Raw genomic sequence first — 23,441 nt, 5'->3', positions numbered from 1 at the left:
TTAATATTCATTCTCAAGTTATATTCTTAAAGATTTCTTCCAAGTTATACTTTCGAGTTTATCCTGATATACAGAAGCTTTCTGGAGCTCGTTTCAAGTCAAATCATAAAGTTCGATTCAAGTTGTATTGTGGAAGTTGTCTTAAGTTATCTTATTTAAACTTCAAGTTTGCTTAGTTTGAGTTCACGGCAAATTTAAAGCAAGATACATGAGTTTAGAAAATGCTCTATTTCATGGAATGAATACTTGTATTACAAAGTAAGTAAAAAGAAAAGCAAAAGGAAGCCTAGCTAGGGGGAGCAGTAGCTTCGGTAGGTTAGACCTCAACAGCCTCGGAGGGCTGGACCTCGGTAGTTTCAGCTGGCCGAACCTCGGCATTGGTAGCAGGTGGGACGACCTAGGATGGATTCAAGGAGGTGAAAGCCTCAGCATCCTCAGCAGCATTAGCCGTGGACCGTTTCACCTCCTCGATAGCTTTATCACTTGAGAAAGAGAAGTCCATTTTTGGATGTTTCAACCACAAAGTGTAGAGGAATACTGAGCAGGTGTCAGACACGGCCTCTATGCGTGCTTGGTCAATCCGGGCTTCCACACCCACCCTGATCTCATTGATGGTCGCATCCGCCATCTGCTCACACTTATCGGCTCGGTCCTCGGCCAGCTTATGCTCATCCTTAGTTTTCTGCAACTTCACCTCGACTAACTTCAGCTATCTTAGGCCTTTCGCAACTCCTTCTTAGCCTTATTTAGCTCACCGATGAGCTTAGAGTTGGCAAGCTCCCACATATCCTTCGCCTGGTGGAGGTCCTCGTTGAGGTCTTTATTTCTTTGATGCGCTTGTCTTAGCTGCATCTCAACGCTCTCGACCTTTCTTTGGTCGAGCTGTAAAACAGAAAGAATTAGCTCGAGGAAAAAAACAAAATCAAGAAGCCAAGAAATGAAAGCAAAACTTACTACAATGCCATAGCGAGCAATGAATCATAAAGGGCTGGCCCTTTCATCCATTCATGATCCAGGGGCTTGGCACTCGCGCCCAAGAGTGTGGGCCTACAGTCCAAGTGGGTGCCAAAATAGGTCCTTCCTGGCATGGCCTCCAGGGCTACCTCTTTCTTAGGGACTTTGGCATTTTTTTTCCCCTATTGTCCTCCCGCTGCCAGTTTGATGCCCTTTTTGACCCGGCAGCTAGAGCATTGGAAGCCTCATTTGCGACCTCTTTTTGCAAGCTCGGTTAGACCCACAATCATGAGGAGCAAGAGCTCGCTGCTCTTGTTGCTGTTGGGGGCGTTGTTGTTGTTGCTGCTGAGTGTGGGGCCGCTGCTACTGTTGTTGTTGTTGTTGTTGCTGCTGCTGTTGAGGTCTTGACCTTTGCGTTTGCTGTTCCGACTTCCTCATCGCGAGCTTGAGCTCAGGGCCATAGGAGGAGTAGCAATTTGTCTGGCCCCGGACTTCTTTGGCATGGTGAGGTTGAGGTTCACCATAACGACAGCTTAACCTTCTTCCCTTCTACTGCTATTGGCTTCAGCGATCTCAAATGCGGACAAAATAGGCCCTGTCCCCCGGACTTGAATAAACCTCTCGTTTATGGTCTCAGCCTCAAGGGGAGGGGTGAGCTAGTATTCCCTGAGTAGTTCGTCCTTCAGCTCGAGATCTTCCAAGCCCGCTCCCGCAGCAACAAGGTTGTCAAAGACTTTGACATCTTCAACTGACAAGTTTGGCCTCCCGCTTTTGAAATCTACACAAGAAAATGAAGACATCAGGATACATATGTAAAGTCAAAAGAACCTATGCGAACTGAAATTCCCTTGCCCGAGGTCAGTGCGAAACTGAAGTTTTTGAGTGACAAAAGCAAGGGGTAGGAAACAAAGAACCAACTAGACTTGTAATCGCCCACATTAGATTTACCCTTTGCCCTGCCTTGGGGAAGGATGGCTTTGTATTGAGAAAGACGAGTTGCCAAGTAGTATAGCCCGTCCTTGGCGTTCTTAAAGGAAAAATGAATTTGATAAGTTTCGGAGATGGGGGAGAAAGCCCATTCCTAAGAAATAAGAGAGTTAGGAAAGTGAGTTGGGCATAGGAGTTCGGGGTCAGTTGAAAGGGTGCGAGCTTGAGCTCGTTCAGAAGGTTGAGAAGATACGGTGCAATGGGAAACCTAAACCCAGACTCAAAGTGTTGGGGGTTAATAGCTATAAAGCCAGTTGGAGGGTAAGCTGCATGGTAGCTCGGAGAAGGAATACACACTCGGTAATCCTTTGAGAAACGAAACTCCCGGGCGCAAGTCCCCACCTCGTGGAACTTGACCTTGAAAGGGAGTTATCTAAAAACCTTTGGCACTTTGCTTCCTTTAGCGACCTGCTCACTGATGGTCGGAGCAGATTTTGAAGACGTCCATTCTGCGACCTCCTCAGCTCGCGAGATCGCTCTCTTGGGGTTATGCATCTCTATCACGAGGCAGTCTTCGGAGTTCAAGGTATCGTCTTCTCCTATGATGTGGTTGTTGCGCTTTTGACCCGAGTTCTCTTGAACAAAATCAGACATCTATAGAGAAAGAGAATGACAGTTAGGCCGCAGCCTACGAACCAAAAACCCTAGAAATACTTTCTATTCAAAAGGTCATGCGTTTTGCAATGGGGTGCCGCTAAGGCGGAAGGGCTATTGCTACAAGCCCAGTATTCCATGGAAGACTAATCCTAAGGTTATTAAGCCCAAAAGCTCAGTGAACACCTAACAAACCGATTCAAATTGGTGCACCAGAAAATGGAGGTGGCACCGACAGGATTGGGAAGACCAAAGAACCATTGACGGCTAACCGACGATGGACGGCCTAGTAAAAGAAAAAAGACAAAGGTTGAGACGAGCTTACCTATCAGAAAACCTCCTGCTGGTGCCGAAAACTGGAAGCAAGCCTTAAGCGGCGGACGACACCTGAACGATTGCAGTCGAAGGAACTTGGTTGCAATGGAAGTCTCGAGAGCATAAGGCTAGAGAAATAAAATTTCAAAGTGGCATGAAGAGGGAAAAGGTAATGCCCCTTTACTATTTGTACGCCTAGTTCGGATGATCTCAGCCGTTGAATCAAAACAGCTTATGGCATACCCCGCATCCGCCAGTTGCACGACGGCTCGTGGGCCCCACAACAACAATCATGCATTGTAATAGGGGAATGTGCACATTAAATATGTCGCAAATAAGACGTGCTGCATGAAACGACGTGATTTGATGCAATTGGGCAGAAGTCTGAAAGGAGAATTGACAGTTGGAATCGCTGGCATCCATCAGCTCCTAGTCCGAAGGTCGCACTGCGAGCTGGGGGGTTTGTGTTATACATATTTTTCATACCACTTTTTATGGGCTAGACTCAGTCAAATAGGTCGGCCCAATCGCCTAAAGCCCAATAGGCCTAACCGAGCTCGCCAGGCAAGCTCATACACTGCTAGAATCCGAGCTCAGATCGCGAAACCGAGCGAGCTCCCAACAAGTTCTCAGCGATATACCCAACGAGCTGCCAACAATGCTTCTAATTCGCTGGCTTAACCATTCAGCTTGCCAGTCAAACTATTCATCTCGCATAACAACATTGCTACTGAATACTCGGAGGCAGAAACCCACCTACTTTATCTAATGCAAACCAGATCCCTAGTAATACAGAACCCTATTCCCGATTTTATGGAATTGATAAAGACATCTTATCTCTATGATGTCATTCTTCCACTTTTGTATTTTAATACAATTGTAAACACCCGCCACTATAAATAGGGGTCAAAAACACCATTGTATAGGGAGAGAATAACAATAATAACATACTGTTACTCTGCCGAAATATCTAGAGGACAGTCGTGGAGTAGGCATTATTTTGGCCGAACTACGTAAAAATCTCATGCGTACTTTCTATTATGTTCCTCCTTCTTGCATTTGAGCTTATTTACTCATTGCGGGCCTACGAATCACGGTTGGCTAATTCTGAACGTCGACAATAAATCACCTATCATAAAAAAATATATGAGTGGAACTTATATATATAATTTTATTTTTTTTATACGTGTACATGTGAGCCTCACTTATATATATATATATTTTATGATAGATGACATGTCACATCAGCAATGATACATGTTTCTCAAATTAATTCAGATGTTGGATAAAATTGTACCTAACTGGGTCAATTAGGATATAATGGTCAAAATTAAAACGTTTGGATAAATTTACAAATTCGGGAAAATGGCTTAGATTTATTTTCTTATTTGTCTTTTTATTTTTAATTAATTTATAATAACAAAATTGCGTGTGATTATTTAGATTAATTAAGGTATTGTGTTTTTCTTTTTGCAAAATAAAAAAAAAATGACGCAAATGAGGTTATTAGTTAAAACAAAAATTAGAAAAGGGTTAATTATCCCTAATTCTAAACTTTAAGGGATTTAGTACTTACAACTACAGAGAATTGGTCACTAATGCTTTGATATTGGTTATTGGCCCTCATGTACACTTTAAGCATACACCGTATCTTAGATTAGTGAGGCGTTAAACAACAAATATATTAAGGGATATATTTATAAGCGACCACTTTAAAAGTTTAGAATTCTCATACTTATTTATATCCCTCATTTTACTATTAAATTGAGTTTTATATGAGAAATTTTATCTTATATAATACATAATTACATCCTAGTAATATGTCAATAAAAGAAAAATACCAATACTTGTAAAAAAAAAAGGAAAAAAAAAAAAACACCAAAATTTAACCTTCTCAAATGTTACCCAAAAGCACCTAAAATTCTTAGCTAAAAGGTAAAATTTTAAACTTATAAAAATTAGTATATACAAGAGTGTTATTGTAAATTAATTATGCAATAGTAAGTTATGATGATCTTACGTGAAATCGCAAGTTTAAAAGCTTTTTCACCCTTGAGATGAGTATACTGGAGAGATTGAGGGTAAATTATACCAAATGTCATAAAATTTGTGTCTTTTTTAATTTGGTCACTAAATTTCAATTCATTGTAAAATAATAATAATATTTTAAAATATTTTACAATATAGTCACTAAAGTGACTTTTGAATAATTTCTCACCAAAATTGCTGACGTGGCAATGGCCACATCAGCACCACATTAGCAATTTTAGCTAGAAACCATAAAAAAATCACTTTAGTGACCACATTGCAAAACATTTTAAAGTTTTGTTATCACTTTGCAAGAAATTGAAATTTAGTGACCAAATTAAAAAGAACACCAAAGTTTTGTGATCTTTGGTGTGATTTATCCAGAGATTGATGAAGTAAGGTGAGCAACTATGTTGCACGGAAATATCTCATAGGAGTCATTTTCTCGTTTTCGAAACGTTTTTTATTTCCGTTTTAGACTCTATATATGTCTATTTTTTTTAAAAAATGTCCGTTTTTATGTTTTCGTTTCTTATCGAAAACGCTTCCCGTTTCTGTTTCCATGCAACATAGGTGAGTAGTGGCGCATCCAATTGCCCCACTGCTTAGACAAATTTTTAAAATTTAATTTATATGACAAGATGTATATAGTTATTTATAGAAGCTAAGTTTTTAGTCCTTTTTTTGTAACAATGTAACTTAAGATTAATAACTTTTTATGTTCAATTTTATTAAAACATAATTAAGTCTATGGTTATTGAGTATTAATGTAAGTGAAGTGAAAATAAATAAAAATACAAATATTTGGAAATGGGAAGGAGAATAGTATTGATTTGGATGGATGCTTATCCATCGACTTTCCCTTTTAAGCAACTCTAATCTCATTGGCTGAGGATTTCGGCGCACGCGCAGGCCGTTCTGCATCGAATTTGTTGCCACTGCATCACCGTTCAATTAATCTCGAAACCAGAAACTATCCCCTGTTCTCATCTCCACTTCATCATCTCTACACCCGCGTCGGATGTCGCCGTCGATTCTACCACGTAAACATAAGGTACTGGCCCAGCGATGCTCTCTCTCGCCCATTTAAAAACTTCAAACGAACCGACACAGAGCGATCAGAGGCGCCTGAAAAAGCGGGAAGAGTCTCCCACCGCCATAACCGCTTGTCCCTCCCCTTCGCCGCCACCAACCGCCGGGAACTTCTTCCACACGTGGCGGGTCCTTAGGGCCGTCAGATCCACTTGTTTCGCCTGTCCGAAAAGCAATCGGCCAGACAGAGCGATAAGAGAGTGAAAAACAAGTTTCAGAGAAGAGAGAGAGAGAGGGTTAATATCGTTTTTCGTTTCATATATTGCCGGTTTCCTGTTTGAATCAGAGGATGGTTGTCCTCTTGTTGACATATCTGTTTGTTCGTCACGAATAGGTTTTGAATTTCCGCTAAAATTTTGATATCGAAAAAACTTTCGGTTTCTGGTTTCCTGCTTCAACTATTTCGCGTCAATCTGCAAGAAGAGAGATTTTTAGGTGTCAGTGCACTCGTCGCCAAATTTCTAGGCACGGTTGACAGGTACAGCGGTGGTCATCATCGTTTTCCAAATATCGGTTTCAGATATTGAAAGTTTGATCACTGTTCTGTTCCCTACACTAGCAGAGTGTTCAATTTTCCTCCCAATCAATCAAGTATTTTGTGCGGAAAAGGTAATATTTTTGCTGTCTGTATCTCGCTTTTGTTCCAGTAGAAACAGAAAGAAAAGAGGAGTACGTATTTTGGTCTGATTCTCGTTGTTCGCTTTCGTGTTTAGGGTTGGCAGAGAGTTTAACTAGAGAAAATGGAACAGAAGCACTTTTTAATGTCTGCTTTGAGCGTTGGGATTGGCGTCGGGGTTGGGATCGGTTTGGCTTCAGGCCAGACTGTAAGCAAATGGTCCGGTTCTTCTTCATGCGCCGTTACACCGGAGAGGATGGAAGATGAGATGCGTAGACTGGTTGTTGATGGCACAGATAGCAGCGTCACCTTCGACAAGTTTCCGTACTACCTGAGGTGACAAATGATTTTCTCCTTCCCTCCCTTCCGTTTTTTAGATTTTGTCTCTGTTATAAATATGTTTGTGTTACAAATCAAAATATTTATTATTTCATGTACAAAAGCAAGACCTCGAGAATGAAAGTGCGTGGTTTTCCGTGTATAGTAAGAGGTCCACCATATCCGGGATATGTTTTGTCCGGTTTCCATTTTTTATTGCGTTTTCATAGTTTTCAATGACAGGAAGATCGACGAGGAGAATGATATTTATTACTTGAAATATTTTAAAGTCGTGCTGCTTGTTTCACCCTTGTAATTCTATATTGCATGAACTTTCATTCATGCGCATCCTGTTTTTTGGGTTCTGACCTTTTGCTTCACCTTCGTCTTCTGCCTATATTTTGGTGCAGATATTTTAAGTTTCTTTGGTCTGGATTCCTTGGACCATTACTTTTTAGTTTTGGGTTACTTAATCCACTACCAAAGGATTTCTATTTCCGGGACTGAACCTTTTGAGCTGTGAAAACTAAGAACTGATGGTTGATTTGTTATAGTACAGATAATGGATAAACATGCATTGTTTCTAAGTTCATGTTTTTAAAAGCCTATGACGTAGTCCTACAAGTACTAGATTGCAGTGTAAAGGTGTTGGAAAACGATGGGACAAGGAAACTGAGTTCTGCGAGAATCATTATGCATCAATCCTCATACTATTGGAAGATAATTCAGGATTATAATTGGCAACGTGGGCAATATGGCTAAGGTCAGCAAGTGCATTTGAACTGATGGGTGGGTCCCTAACTGTATCATTGTAATTTGGAACTTCGCATTCCAATCTATAAACTCCCTAGGCAACTTTATGATGTTTAGGGAGAGCTTTCAGATTTCTTAATACGACATGGAAATTAAATTTAATTAAAATCAGGAGTAAGGTTAAACAATGGCAAGATTTAATTGGGAGAATATAAGGGGTTAGTCTTTTTATAAAATTCTGTGCTGTAGGACTTTTCAGTGGGATGCTCGAGGGCTTTAGGTTGAGGTAAATGAGGTTTGGAAGTGCCTAGAAGACTAAGAAGAGATAAGCATGTTGTTAAGGCTAACACCACTATCTGGTAAAAAATAGTAACAAAGAAAATGTTGGGTAAATAGAGAAGTATAGCATACAAAAGATATGGGGGGCATGCAAAGTTGTAGAAACCATATGTAGGAGTATCAAGATTATATGTCGTACTATGAGGTTATGGGTGCACGAGATTGAGTAGGTCAAAACTTGAAATAACAGTCTCAAAAAAAGAGGTCAATAATAAGAAACTAAAGAAAGGTATATGGAAAAAAAGAAAGATTTTTGTAATTTTCATAGACTTGAAGAAAGCTTAAGGTTTCAAGAGACCTGAAATGGTAGCATCCAAATTTAAAGGGGTCAAAGATAGATATCTGGCAGGAAGTCAGTAGAAATTAGTAACTCCTGTATCATTGCAGATTACATTAAAAACTTTAGTTAAGCTATCATCTCGTTTCCTGATTATACATAAATTGAATAAACATGTACAAGATAAGGTAGGCAAACTGCACTACTTACTGATGATATTATTTTAGTCAATAACACAGAAAAGGGGTACTTTAGAACTTTGTAGTATTGATTTTAGACCATGTGATTTTTGTTAGGAGTAAAATTGAGTGTATGCATCAAGACAAGGTATATACAGTGTGCTCTTTCATGCTCGCTGATAGCATTGTTTTGGTTGATGAAACAAAAGCGGCAAATAGAATAAGAGATTTTCTTTTAGGAGTACAAGTTAGTACATCAAATGAAATTTTGCTGAAAACCAAAGGGTCTCAGAGTAGTCAACACTGAAGTCCAAAAGTACCAAATAGATTGTTATCTGGGCTTAGTTTTACAGAAGGATGTTAATGATTCAAGGCATTGGACTAAGTGCAGTAATACTTAATATTTGTGTGACTTATATAAATCCTTCCAAGATTAAAAGGAAAAAGGTAAATCAAATTGACTGCCCCTGGTTTAGAGTTAATTCATAAACATAACTACCCCACTTATTGGAAATTTGCACTAATTGCTCCTCATGGAGTTTGTTTGGGACAGTTAACTCAGGGATCTGAAATGAACAATTTACCCTTGCATTTTGATAATGTACTTTAGTTACTAGTTTTTTGTATTTATTTCACTAGAAAAATAAAGAAAATTAAGAAATAATTGAAAGCATTTAGAAATGGTTAAAACATTTAATCTATTGAAAATTGATTGAGATGACTTCAGCACGTAAAAAGAAAACCTTTAGTCCTTGTGTGAGGAAAAAATAAACTGCCCACATTCGAAGCAATATGAGGTGCCTGGAAGGGCAAAGATATGTAATTTGCTGATTAACTGATCCTATGACACTAGATAAAGCGGAATGCATAAAATGACCCACATAATCGACCCAAATAGTATGAGAAGGCTTACTTGAGTTGTGGCCTTAAGATTTTACATATTCTTTGAAAACCTTGTGTGTCTGAAATGAGGAAAGTTTATGATAGAAAACAAATCCAACTTTTTAGAGTAGGCCATTCCTTTGTTTTCCAGCAGGAAAACTTTGGCTCGGGTTAGAAACACAAGTGGCTTTTCAATAAGCAGATCTTTCTGTTAGTAAGAATAAGTCCTAATAGCAACATAGGAAAGTTTTGGGTTCTTGATTGTATTTTGTGTTAAACATGACCTGTTGGAACAAGGTTCCTCATTTCTATTGAAGTTACCTCTCCTTTGCCATTCTTTTCATATATGCTTTATTTTTACAGACTTGTATGTTCATCAGGAAGGGACTGAACATAGTATTACTTAATTGGATTAGTCATATTGTGCACTTGAAGACATCTTTTCAATTGAGTGAATGCTAAGGTTGCCAGTAGAACTGTAGTGTGTGGATTGTGGACATGACCTTGTAGAAATAGGATTTGACATTGTTTGGTTGTGTATAATACATAATTGTGCATTTTGTAGTAGCCATGATATTTGGTAAATCCAACCTCATTATATTAGCGCTATGGAGACTCTGTTTGGCCCAGGTCATGGTTCACTTATTTAATAATCCACTTGAAAAAGTTGATTATTTAGGTATAAACATTTAGAAGCAACTAGAAGAATCAATAGTCATTAGTGATGCATTTGCATAAAACATTGTGCATGACTTGTTGCCTTCAAGTAAATTTGAGTTCAAGAATTTTAGTGCCGATTAAGATTACAGTCTTCCATGTGAGTAAAATATGTCAAGATTGCCATTTACTATGGACATAAACTGATTGCATCTTGTTTAACTGAATATTCTAGGGGTGTTGTAGTAACGGGATACTTAAATAACCATACTTCATGATGACAAATGATATTTCTTTCTTTTTTTTTTTTCCTTCCTCGCAACTTGCTCTCATTGTACTTTTTTTCATTTGTGATCATTGATTTTGATGACAGTGAGCAGACAAGGATCTTACTGACTAGTGCTGCCTTTGTCCATTTGAAGAATGCTGACTTTTCTAAGCACACACGGAACCTTTCTCCTGCAAGTCGTGCTATTTTGCTCTCCGGACCTGCTGGTTGGTGTTTGAAATATGTTCCAAGTTATTTGTGTTTTTTCATATATTTCACCGAGCTTAATTGCTATTTTTACATTCGGAAGAACTTTACCAGCAAATGCTTGCAAAGGCTGTAGCTCATTACTTTGAAGCCAAGTTGCTGTTATTGGATATGACTGACTTCTTATTAAAGGTGGGTGCTGAAGAATGCTAGTTTTCCTTTGGTTTCTTCTGGATTCTAATACTAACATTCTAGTGGTTGTCTGTGTACAGATTCAGAACAAATATGGGAGTGGAATCAGTGGATCTGTGAGTTCTCCCAATTTACTGTGCTCATGAAGCTTGTTGTGCTGCTTTTGACTTTTTTACTCAAGTTTTAACTTTTTGATTATGAGGTGATGGGGGGAAAAGGATAAAAGAGAGTTTCATTCACACTGCTAATTTCCTATCTCACACTGCAGGGATTTAAAAGATCCATTTCAGAGACAACGTTGGAGCGAATGTCTGGTTTATTTGAATCATTTTCAATTTTTCCGCCAAAGGGAGAAAACAAAGGTATAAAAGTAGATTACTTGTTCTTTATTTCTATGAAGATAAAACTGTCATGGTTTGGGAATTACTTTTACAAGAAGAAGAAGCCTTATTCCCACTAGGTACTGTTGGATACATGAGTGCTATCCATGACCATATGCTATTATATCTTGTGTCATGCCTAAGAGTTTTCTACCATGTTTTTCTTTGGTTTTCTCCTACCTCTTTTGCTATAAATTTCTTCTATTCCATCTACTCTCTATATAGGTGCATCGTTGATCTTTGTCTCACTTGTCCAAACCATCTTAAACTTCTTGCTCATCTATCTCTAATAAACGGCACTCCAAACTTATTACAGATAGCCTGATTTCTAATTCAATTTTTTCCTAGTGTGACTGCATATTCACTATAATATTATCAACTCAATTATGTTCTAATTTTGTAAATGTTGGTACTTAATTGCTTAACATCCCATGCTATACAAAAAAAGTTAGTCTTATAGCCATCAAACAGAACTCCCCTTGGGAGACGTTCTATTAACTATCTTATGCATGTCCTATAGTATGCAGTGTTTGGGTGCTTTCTGTGCCTATTAGCAAAAACATCGGCATATGGTGCTGTAATCTAATAGTTTACTGCTTGATTTCTTTCTTTGGCTTCATTGTGTCTTTGGAATTAAGGATATTACTAAATTAAAGTATCAAAGATGATATAATGTTTGCTTGTACTTCCAGAATATTTCCATTTGAGTTGCTTATATTTATTTCAGTAAACTGTTTTCAGCCACTGTAGTTCCCCTTTGATGCCATCACATGTACATGTCTTTTCCCCCTCCTCGCAGGATATATTCAGTTGAATTTAGATTATAGGAAGGAGAATTCTATGTTTACTCCAAGCCACAATGTTTTGTGTTTATGGTTTTTAATGCTTTTCTTGACACATTTGGAAGTGGGATTTTTTAAGTTTTGGCTGAAATTTAAGTTGAAATCTTTGAACTCAGAACTTCCTGTTGCAGGAAACTTACGCAGGCAAGGCAGTGGTGCAGATGTTCTGTCAAGGTACAGTGTTGAGTAGCTCTTGATTGGGATGAACGAAAATGCTGTCATTCCACTTGTAATTAGTTCAAGTTTCTCACATGTCTGTCCTCTGCTTATGTTTTCAGGGGAGCAGAATGTTCTGATCCTCCAAAACTTCGTAGAAATGCATCTGCTGCAGCTAATCTTAATAACCTTGCCTCACAATCCAGTTCTGCTAACCCAGGTTCTTGTGGAGTATCTTTGTTTTACCAGAATGTATGATGTATAGCAATTCTATTTAGCAACAGAACATGAAAGATAATAATATACATGTATATATATTTCTAAAATTTATCATAGGTTTTCCGGATTGGACATTTTCAATTTTGTTGTAATCTCGAAATTCTGCATATTCCATGCACCTTGTGCTAAGATGTAACAGTGTGAAGGAGAAGTGTGTGTTCGATTTGTCATAGCTCATAGGCGTTAAGGTACAATGGAACTAATTATGTCATCTTAAAAGTTATTGTGATTTCAAAACTATGCATATTCCATGTACCCTGTACTTTGCAAATCTTTGTCATTGCAAGTAGGAGTAGCAAATTTTAATTTCCTTGTGATGAATATCTGGCTAATTTGCACTATTTGGGGCAAATATGGACCTAAAGTTCTCTAATGGGGTGAATATGGATTGGGGAAAATATCTGATATTGGGTACAAGTAGGGTGACGAGTATAGGGACCTGGACCTGTATCTAACCCCCATATATTTTATAAATATCATTATTTTATTCAATATTTATACTAGGCTAGAGGAGAGGCTTATCGTTAGGGATGCTCTTGGGTTCAGGTAGACCAATGAACCTATTCTAACAAATGTGATTTGAGTTAGTTTGATTCAGTTCTTTTTTATTCCGACTTTGGTTTCAGTTCTAATTTTTTGAATTCAATGTCAACAGGTCAGGCTTGGTTAGACCATTGGGTCTACAAACCAATCTGACCTGACATATATAAACAATATTGAAGCCCCATTATTTATTAATATGCTTTTCTGATCCTTTATTTTTCTTATGCATGCTGTTTTTTCAGATTCTTTAAAACAAGATTTTATACATCTTAAAATTTAGTGTCTGATAGGTTTTGAATTACAAAATTTTGATTTTAGTCTATAAATTTTGGTATCGAGGCCCAGCCCAACTGAACTCGAATTTAATTAGGTTGGTTGTTTGATTTTGCTTTGGGATTAGGTTGGTTCTAGGTCCAAAATTCTAGACTAGATGATTGATTTTTGTCTACGTTTATATAAAACTTGACCCAACCCAACCCACGAGCAACCTTATTTCTTAGCATAATTTGAGTAAAGGGGCCTGCTAGGCCCACTCGAAGCCATGACTTGTGAGGCTCATGAGATCTTGGTTGGATTTTGATTGGGATGAAAATTAGATACATTTAACTTCTTGTGGCTGCATTATTATATTCTATTTTGTTAGTTTTTTAATTTTTCTTCAACAGAATAAACTTGTAGCTCAAAACTACTTCATTCAAGTTTGAAAATGGGTTATTCAACTTATAGAACACATAATATTTTTATTTATTGGTTTTATTAAATTACATAGTATTTGTTTCCTCCACATTATGATTATTTTCCTCTATTTCTGAATTTTTAAATAATATTTTTTTATAAGTAATTGTTATTCGATAGAGATGGGGATGATGAATTAAGTGTGTTACTCCATGAATATGTGTATGGGTATGGATATGAAAAAAGGGGATACAAGGATGGGAACAAGGAAAAGGCATCTGGTTCATTGTTGCTTCTAATTACAAAACTTGCATGTTTCATGCACCTGTGGCTTATTTAACCTTTCTAGATGGCTACTTCTATCTTTCCCCTAAAGTTGTACAAGGTCAATATTCAAAATAGAAATTCTAGTGTCTATTTGGATGAGAACTTTGATTACAGTTTTTAGTTTCCATTTTATTTTGACAACAAAAATAGATATAAACATTTGGTTACTGTTTATATTTTTAAACATTTTTGAAAAAATTTCAAATATTTAAAAAACAAGAAAAAGGTGTTTTCACAATTATTATTTTGTTTCAATTCTGTTCCTCTCTCTCCCCACCGGTCATTGGAGTCTTGTCAGTGGGGTTGCTGGAAACCACTAGCAGCTGCTGGAGATGGTGACTCACCATGATGAAAGCGTGGGGAGAAAAATTACAAAAAGTAAAAAAACCAAACAGAAAATTGAAAACAAAACAAAGTTGTTAAACGGCCCCTCATGTTGTTTTCAATTTTCTGTTTTTCTTTCACTTTAAAAAAAAAAAAAAAGAAGCTGCATTTGATGTGTTGTTTTCTTTTTCGAAAACGTGAACAGAGTTTTCATTTTTTTGAAAAAAGCAACAAAAATACCAAAATGGTGTTTCTCTGTTCGTATTTTTGTTTTTTATTCAGATTGCCTACCTTGTTGGAAACATTTTTTTTTTTCTGTTTTTGGGAAAAATTGGAAACATTGTTTTTGATCATCACACAGTAGGATAATTCAGTGATTATATATCTGCTGCTTATTTTCATTTCTGATTTGCAGCTTCTCTCAAGCACACAAGCAACTGGCCTTTTGATGAAAAGCTTCTTGTCCAGATACTTTATAAGGTATTGAATCTTGGACAGTTCTGCATGTCCCATAAGTTTTGGTTGATCCCTTCTATTTGAGTGGATTTTCAAATTTTATCTAGGAATAGTGATGATCTTTACACAATTTTGATTTTACTGACAGGTCCTGCATTCTATATCAAAAACCAATCCCATTGTTCTGTACCTTAGGGATGTAGACAAGCTCCTATATAGGTCAAAAAGGATACATAATTTGTTCCATAAAATGTTGAAAAAACTGTCGGGACCAGTGCTGATCCTTGGATCACGAATTGTGGATTCGGATACTGGATCCAGAGAAGTGGATGAGACGCTTTCTTCTCTTTTCCCTTACAATATTGAAATCCGGCCACCTGAAGATGAAAGTCATCTTGTCAGTTGGAAGACCCAACTGGAGGAGGATATGAAGATGATGCAGTATCAGGACAACAGAAACCACATTATGGAAGTACTTGCAGCTAATGACCTTGACTGTGATGATCTGACGTCAATTTGTGTGGCAGACACAATTGTTCTCAGTAAATATATAGAAGAAATTGTAGTGTCAGCAATCTCTTATCATTTGATGAACAACAAGAATCCAGAATACAGAAATGGGAAGTTAGCTATATCATCCACAAGGTAAATTAAGTTATTATTGTGGTTTTCTCAGTAGTCAATTCTTGTTTTTTAACTTGCTCTCTGCTGGCAATGCAACAGTTTATCCCATGGTTTGAGCTTATTCCAGGAAGGCAAGTCTGCTGGAAAGGATACTTTAAAGCTGGAAGCAAAGGTTGAAAAATTCTTCTGTGTTCCTTCAAAAATCTTAGTGAAGAACATGAACAATACTCCATGACAAATTTATTCTCTTTACATTGTCATAGGATGCACAGAGGGATGAGGCTGTAGCTGTGAAGCCTGAAACAAAAGCAGGAAGTAACAAAAGTGCAGCAGAGGCATTAGCTACAGCAGCGAAGGATGTTGATGATACAGCCACAATAGCCAAAGCTCCTGTAAGTTGGATGTATAAGATTCATGCACGTGATTGTCTGTTAGCATTGACGGAATTTCCATCATTGCAATTACTAGTGTTATTACAGGCGCGCCCTAGGCGCAAGGCGCACCTTGGGCGCCTGAAAGCCTTCCAGGTGGGCACAGACCAAAAGGCATGCCTAAGACGCACCTCAAGCGCGCCTCAGCCCAAGGCGCCTTAGGAAAGGGCGCACGCCTTGAGCTTTTTAGCTGTTTTTCAAGTTTTTTATTTTACTGTTTGTTACTCTATTTAATTTTTTACTGTTTAGGGTTTAAATTTATTGTTTCAACTACAAATTTGACAATAAGTAAAAATGCTAATACTTCAAATGCTCCAATTGAATTTGAACTAGATGAAGATGGATAGGGAGAATTGAACAAATTCAAGGCATGCAATAACAAAATGCAACATTAAGTCACCAAAACAAAGAAAGATGCAAATTCAAGTCTAGTATATTACCTATCAAAAAAATGTATGAAACTATCATCACACTTCTAAACCATAGAAATCATCCAACAAGAGTAGATGATGTGGAGGAAGATATTAGAGATGATGCTTCTAATGATGAAAATATAGAAATGTTTGATCTTTAGAGTGGTTTTTTTTATAACATGCTTGTTAAAATATTATTAGAAGTTAGGACCTATTTTATACATTTTTCTTCAACTATATTTTTATTTTATTTTAATTTTTATTAACTTGCGCCTAGTTCCACCAGGCTCGCGCCTCGCCTTGCGCCTCAGGCTCCAAGACCCTTGTGCGCCTTGCGCCTTTAATAACACTGGCAATTACATGGCACTACAAACAACTTTTGATGAGAAATATCTAATGATTATACAAACAACCTATCTTTTTGTGTGGTTCTTCCTATGAATGTCTAGTAGAAAATTTTCTGTGGTTAAATTCATAATTTTATAACATTAACAAGCCAATTTCCTTGTCAACCACAAATGCTTGTTTTTAATTTTATTTCTGTGGTAAATAAGTGCACTTTGTGTGGTCTACATGAGTATTTTTAGCACACATTGCATTATGCGTAAAAATTTCCAAGCTTTGTCTGCCACAGTTACTTGGCCTTCTCTTGTTTTGGTAAGAGAATAACTGTAACTGGTTGTGTAATTATTCCTCCTTGTATCTTGTAATATTCCATAGTTAAAGTTGCTCTTCCATTTCAGCAATTTATTAAGGTAAAAATAGAAGGAAGAATCGCTGACTTTTAAAGAATAAGAGTATTTAGTCATGTAGGAATAATCACAGAGAAGTTATTTGAATTATTTATCACAACAGTGCTTATAATTGCGCTGTCCCCTCTTATTGTTGACATATTGCCTTCTATTTCTTTTAACAGGAAGTTCCTCCTGATAATGAATTTGAGAAGCGTATACGGCCAGAAGTCATACCTGCAAGTGAGATCGGTGTGACATTCAGTGATATTGGTGCCTTGGATGATATTAAAGAATCTCTACAGGAACTAGTGATGCTACCTCTTCGACGACCAGACTTATTTAAAGGAGGCCTTTTAAAGCCATGCAGAGGAATATTACTTTTTGGGCCTCCTGGCACTGGGAAGACCATGTTGGCAAAGGCCATTGCTAATGAGGCTGGAGCAAGCTTCATCAATGTGTCTATGTCTACCATCACTTCAAAATGGTTTGGTGAAGATGAGAAGAATGTTCGAGCACTGTTTACTCTTGCGGCTAAGGTTTCCCCAACTATTATTTTTGTGGATGAGGTTGATAGCATGCTTGGGCAACGATCAAGAGCAGGAGAACATGAAGCCATGCGAAAGATAAAGAATGAGTTCATGACTCACTGGGATGGACTCATGACAAAACAGGGTGAAAGAATTCTTGTTCTTGCTGCAACTAATAGGCCATTTGATCTTGATGAAGCAATTATCAGACGCTTTGAAAGAAGGTACTTTTGCTGATTTACCCACTTCAATAATGCTCTATTTATGGTGATTGATAGTAGAGATCGTATATCTTTATGCACCATATATACATATGATGGGGAATTGAATAAAAACTTAAAAGCATAGCTCTCTTTTTTGATTAAGCTAGTAATCTAGGTAATGGCTATCAAACCTAAAAGCATATCTGGTGTCCAGCTCCCATAGTGGTTGGAGGAATTCTGTTTACATCAAGTGAATGGGGAATTACTGAGCCCAAAAAAAATGAAAAAGAAAAAGTGCATAGGGAATTAAAAGAAAACCCTTGATTCACGTCATAAAAATACAAGTATCATTAGCTACTAAGTTATTGCTTAAGCCACCTGCATCAACTTCTTTGATAAATTATTGGGAACAATGAATATTCCAATCCTTAAGCCACCTACTTCTGTTCTTTGTTAAATTATAAATCTAAGTTTACACTTCTGCTTAATTGAATGATTGACAGAATCATCGTTGGCCTACCATCAATTGAGAACAGAGAGAAGATTTTGAGAACTCTTCTAGCAAAAGAAAAAGTTCACGAAGAACTAGACTTTAAGGAGCTAGCATCCATGACAGAAGGATATACTGGAAGTGATTTGAAGGTTGTAAATTTTCAATATGGCATTGGTGTTTGCATATGCAATGAATTGATTTTAACCATTACTCGGTTTGTTGTAAACAGAACTTGTGTGTAACAGCTGCTTACAGACCAGTAAGGGAACTAATTCAGCAGGAGAGGCTAAAGGATCTAGTAAGGAAAATTCATCTGAATTTCATCATCACCGTCACCGTTTAATTTTCTAATGATAGGGTTTTAGCCTTGAAAGTTCTATTGGCATGTCAACAGGAGAAAAAACAAAGAGCTGAGGAAGGACAGAATTTAAAAGATGCTCAAGAACCAGACGGGGATAAAGAAGAAAGAGTAATCACCATCAGGCCTTTGAAAATGGCTGACTTCAAGGAAGCGAAAAATCAGGCATTCTCTCTCTCTCTCTCTCTCTCTCTCTCTGTGTAAGACAAAGTTTGTCCAAGTATTCCATCACTCGTCATTTTTGAAATGTATGCTGCACAACTGACTGGGAAAGGAGGGGAAACGAAGGAAAGAAAAGTGGTTGTTCTTTTGTTCTAGAAACACAAAATTGGGATAAACATGTGATGGGTGATGGCCTTATTCTTCTCTTAATGTTGTCTTGATGGCTGTGTTTGTGTTACTCTTCAAGTCTTGATTTTTCACTCGAACCTTGATCTTGGTTCCGGTTCTCTTGTTTTTCCCCTTCTCCCCCAGATGGTATCCGACCTTGCACATGATGATGATGATAATAATAATAATCAGGAATTTCATATCAAATGGAAAATTTTCTTAAAATGGTCATTATACTGAGACTGCTGAGCGTCCTTCCATTTGCTGATGCATGATATTATTTACTGTTGTTGTCACAGGTTGCTGCAAGCTTTGCAGCTGAGGGAGCTATAATGAATGAGCTGAAGCAATGGAATGATTTGTATGGAGAAGGAGGTTCAAGGAAGAAGGAGCAGCTAACTTACTTCCTATGAGTCTGTTTACCTTCTGTGCACTTTCTACTACATCTACAAACTACTTAAGAGAGGGTGGTCACTCGAAGCTCTTAGGACGAACTGCAATCCATCCATGAGTAAAGAACCAAAATTGACATTTGAGTGAGGACTATATATTTAGTTGTGTCGAATTAGTAGAAAATTAGCGGAGAACTAGTGACATATTACCACACATAGTAGACGACTGGTTTCCTACCGTGGAATGTCCCATTCGTTATTTTTAGGCTTTTTGCATTTTGCATTGTGAAATATGTCTGGGCTGTCATTTTTGAGGATGTCTTGTCTTTTAACTACTGTTGTATGTTGGCAGAGTAGATATGGTTTCTCACTATGTTATGAAACCTTTAATATGATATATATATATATATATATATATAAACTTGATCGGTTGGCATGTTATTTTTGTCTATGCATGTTTGTCTGTGAATTCCATTACAAGCAATATTAATTGGGCACTAGCGATTTCCTTGTGAGGAAATATTTTTGAATTCTCACAGATATCTGTAGATGTATGTATGGGATCATGGACAAATCCAAGTAATTCTTGGAACTCAACTTCGTAATATTTTATGGCAGTCAACAAATACATATTGTGGAAAGGACTACTTTGATATGCACGATTGTCGATCTTACTGTTGCTTTTGCTAATTTGAATTATGTAACTCAATTCTCAAAGCTCAAATACATACAGCAAAACCATATTGAGAGAGCAATGTTAAAAAGACAAGACCCATCAGGGGAAAATGAAATTCCCCTTCCTAAGAAAAGATGATAAAAAAAAAAAAATTTAAAGGGACTTTACATGGAGTTAGATTGGTTGAGTTTGGTCTATAGAGAGAGACCTAGGATAAGGGAGTAGTTTGTTTTTATTTTTGAATCCTAAAAGAAACCAGTAGTAGAAAACTGCTGCATTAGCATTAGGACCTCTAAACTCTTTTAACATTTCCCATCCGCCCATATTCCCAACTCCAGCTTTTCACTTCCACCCACCAAGAATAAATATCTTTTCCACCATTCCCCAACCCCCTAAAACATATGAAAAGAAAAGAAGTCCCATCCTGTTCTAGGACAGAAACAGGGTACCCCAATTACTCGTAATGAGTCTATTTTGGAGAATGATGTTAAGGTATAAACAAGTATCAACCACCACCCCCCCTTTCAAAACAAGTAAACCATCAAACTACTGAATCGAAATATAACCCCCCAAAAAATCACTCATGCTAAAATGATCCCCTTCAACTCCCATCTCCATTTGTTAACTCCTCTTATGTGCAATGAGCATGAATTAATTAATTAATTAATTAATTAATTAAAAAATGCATCGCTTAGGAGTTAGAAGAACCAAAAAAACTTGTGTCCACCAGGACGTGCAAGGCACTAAATCCACATTCAATTCAATATTAATATAACATCAACACATCACTCAAAGCGGGAAACCCAAAGACATGATGCCCACAATCCTAGCAAATGCAAGTATAGAATAATTATCCATCATATTCAATCCACATTGTGAACCCAAAACCCTAAAAGAGAGATTTAAAAGTAGGGTTCTAGCCAACAAATGGATATAAACTACACCACAAATTACAGTAACCAAATTCTGATCAGAGCCCACAACAGTGGCACCTCCACTCCGCCTCAAGCCCTCTTCTTGTCTTTCAATGGTCCTCTTGGGATCTTACTCAAAACCTTGGCATCAAAGACTGCATACTGCTTCTTGATCTCATGCATGGCTTTCTCAGCAAAAGAATCCACTTGATCCTCGTATTTCTCATACAGCATAGGCACGGTAAATTGTAGAACAAACACTGTCACAAAATCATGAGCCCCAGTATGAGAAACTACTGAATACCGCTCTGACGCAAAAATCTCAAAGCACATGGTGATTTACGTACCTATGTAAACTAAAGTCAAGAAGTTGCAGCAGCTTCCAATGATTGACAAAATCCACAAGCCAGCAATCACCTGAAACAGAAGCAGACCCATATAAATTATCAATCTACAACTATAATTACTTGGGAATTATCATATCTTAAAGCCACTACATGCTATGGTCACAACTTTAATGTTGAAAATTTCCAAATTCAGAATCACCTGATAACAGAAGTAGATCCACAAAAATTGGGAACTTGTAATAATAATTAAGAATCATCATATCTTAGAGCCACTACATGTTATGGATTATAATTTAATGTGGAAAAAATCCAAATTAGCCAAATGAAAGGTTTAGGCCACAATCTCTATCATGCTTACATATCAGCATATACTAGACTCTAGAGACGCTAATGGTTTGAATAGGCTTGTATGGCCATGTCCATGAGGAAAACCACAGTTGTGAATGTAAAAAATCATTACATTAATCTTGCTAGTAGTGGGATAAAGGCTGGATATGTTGTTGTTGTTATTAATCTTGCTAGTGTAACAAATAGGTTGTAACTTTTCAGCAAAAAGAAAAAAAGAAGTTTTAACTGCATGGAATAGAACATCAACATGAAGGTCAAAAGGCAATTAGAATAAATAAATCAACATACACCGAGGAATGTTTTAATATCTCTTCCTGAAGCAATTTTTCTCAGAAATACAAGAGCCTGATTTATTTCAACCCTGAGGGCAGAGGCAAATTCCCGAACTGGCTCTTCAGGAATGTCAACTTCAGGAATGCGGGGAGGAGACCTGATAAGGAGCCAAACCCAATTGAGATCCAAACAAAAACAGACATGGGAGATCAGTTGCCTAAATATAAATGTCTTACTTGTTGATGAAGGTGCTAGCATTAGACCATAAGAACAGTACAGCCAGGGCCAGTATTAATCCATGGCAAATCAGAGTAAGCAAATGGTATTCAAGCAAATCAAACAGCACCCATATTGCAGTGACCCCACCCAGGACTCCAGCAGATACCTTCTTGTTCCTCCACAGAAAAACATCAGCAGCTGCACCAACAAATAAATTCATGTACAAAATTTAGACAGCAAATCAAGAAAAGTGTTTCCCCACTAACTAAAGTACACTAAGATCCAGGACAGTGATAAATGTGTCGACCCATTTACCATTATCCTAAAATTCAATATGACAAGTTCTATGCATACACAACTCTACGGTGATATTTCTCGTAATCATCGATCATTTTCGACCTTTGACAAATCTGGCACCCCGGTAAACCTTACAAGCCAAAATAGTTGAGCTTCTCTGGAACTGATCCCATTATCGCACTAAGAAACAAGTAAGAAGTACATTAACCAATCAGATCGTATATCCGATCAGATCCAGATTCAACCATACACTGATTCAAACAAAGCACAAACAATTGAATTTGTTTCTGGTGTTACTGCGGAGTATCTAAAGCACAATCACTAATTAGATTCAATTGAAATCAAGTCACTAATCTCACGATCCTAGATTCCTGAGATAAACAAGTATCCTAACAAGTGAAACGGTACCACTCGAAGCCATAGAAAATCAAGCTGCTGGTATATAACACAAATTCGTGCCCAATTGCTTCGTTTCTTAAAGAAATTCAGACCGTAAATGTGCTTCCAAAAGAAAAAAAAAAACACACAGACACAAAAAGCAAAGTTTTCCGATTGCAAGAGATAAACCTACGTTTGCCACCACCAAGGACCTTGTGGACAGGCTTTTCTCGGCCGAAGATTCGGTAAACCTTGGATTTCAAGGTCTCCGACGGAGACATCTTCTCGTCTTCGGAATCCGACGAGGAGGACGACGAGGAATTGTCGCTGCGAAGCTTCTCGGTTATCTTGTCCATTTTCGAGTCCTCGTTGTCGGCCATCTCTCTCTCTCTCCCCCTCTGCCTCTGTAAAACGTCTCTACTTCAGATCCAAACCCTAACCCTAAAGTAGTCCGTTTCGGACACGGACGAAACTGATTACAAGTAAAAACTGGAAACCCCCTCCCTCTCCCTCTCTCTCTCTCTCTCCTTCAGTATGTATATATATATATATATATATACCCCCCCACACACTGCTGAAGAGTTATAATCTCAGAATCTTTTTTTTTTTTTTTTAATTCAAAAGTTGTCGCCAGATAGATTCAATCTCAGCCGTTGGAACCAACTGGACCGAGCCTAAGCCATGGACTCGCCGAGGCTCTGGTTCGGGATACCAAAACCAAAAGCTGAAGGTTGCTTTGTCAGAATTTTAATATGCATTAAGCGGAGGGTAACTCTTCCCTCCCTCCCTCACGAAGTCGTCCCTGTTGCCGCACACGTGGCAGTGCCTAGCCAGCACACGTAAT

At 37.6% G+C, this 23,441-nt stretch overlaps 2 protein-coding genes across 2 annotated transcripts; one reads left to right on the top strand and one right to left on the bottom strand.

Moving 5' to 3' along the window:
• The first annotated feature begins 5,980 nt into the window (after positions 1-5,980).
• LOC127787408 (uncharacterized) lies at positions 5,981-19,566 on the top strand. Its single transcript, XM_052315441.1, has 17 exons — positions 5,981-6,579; positions 6,684-6,922; positions 10,365-10,486; positions 10,570-10,658; positions 10,739-10,774; positions 10,927-11,020; positions 12,012-12,054; positions 12,159-12,256; positions 14,600-14,664; positions 14,789-15,285; positions 15,364-15,436; positions 15,528-15,656; positions 17,025-17,593; positions 18,076-18,214; positions 18,295-18,363; positions 18,460-18,588; positions 19,053-19,566. The coding sequence occupies exons 2-17, from the start codon at positions 6,711-6,713 to the stop codon at positions 19,164-19,166; spliced, it is 2,478 nt and encodes an 825-aa protein (XP_052171401.1). The 5' UTR covers positions 5,981-6,579; positions 6,684-6,710; the 3' UTR covers positions 19,167-19,566.
• Positions 19,567-20,538: 972 nt separating this feature from the next.
• Positions 20,539-23,127, bottom strand: LOC127787441 (reticulon-like protein B1). The gene is made up of 5 exons (XM_052315495.1): positions 22,791-23,127; positions 21,940-22,120; positions 21,719-21,860; positions 21,083-21,152; positions 20,539-20,995 (listed from the first exon to the last, which is right to left on the bottom strand). The coding sequence occupies exons 1-5, from the start codon at positions 22,975-22,977 to the stop codon at positions 20,826-20,828; spliced, it is 750 nt and encodes a 249-aa protein (XP_052171455.1). The 5' UTR covers positions 22,978-23,127; the 3' UTR covers positions 20,539-20,825.
• Positions 23,128-23,441: the final 314 nt, after the last annotated feature.

This window comes from Diospyros lotus, chromosome 12, assembly GCF_014633365.1.
Source record: "Diospyros lotus cultivar Yz01 chromosome 12, ASM1463336v1, whole genome shotgun sequence".
NCBI classification, from domain to species: domain Eukaryota; kingdom Viridiplantae; phylum Streptophyta; class Magnoliopsida; order Ericales; family Ebenaceae; genus Diospyros; species Diospyros lotus.
The sequence above is the reverse complement of the archived record's forward strand: the minus strand, read 5'-3'. Positions and strand labels throughout refer to the sequence as shown.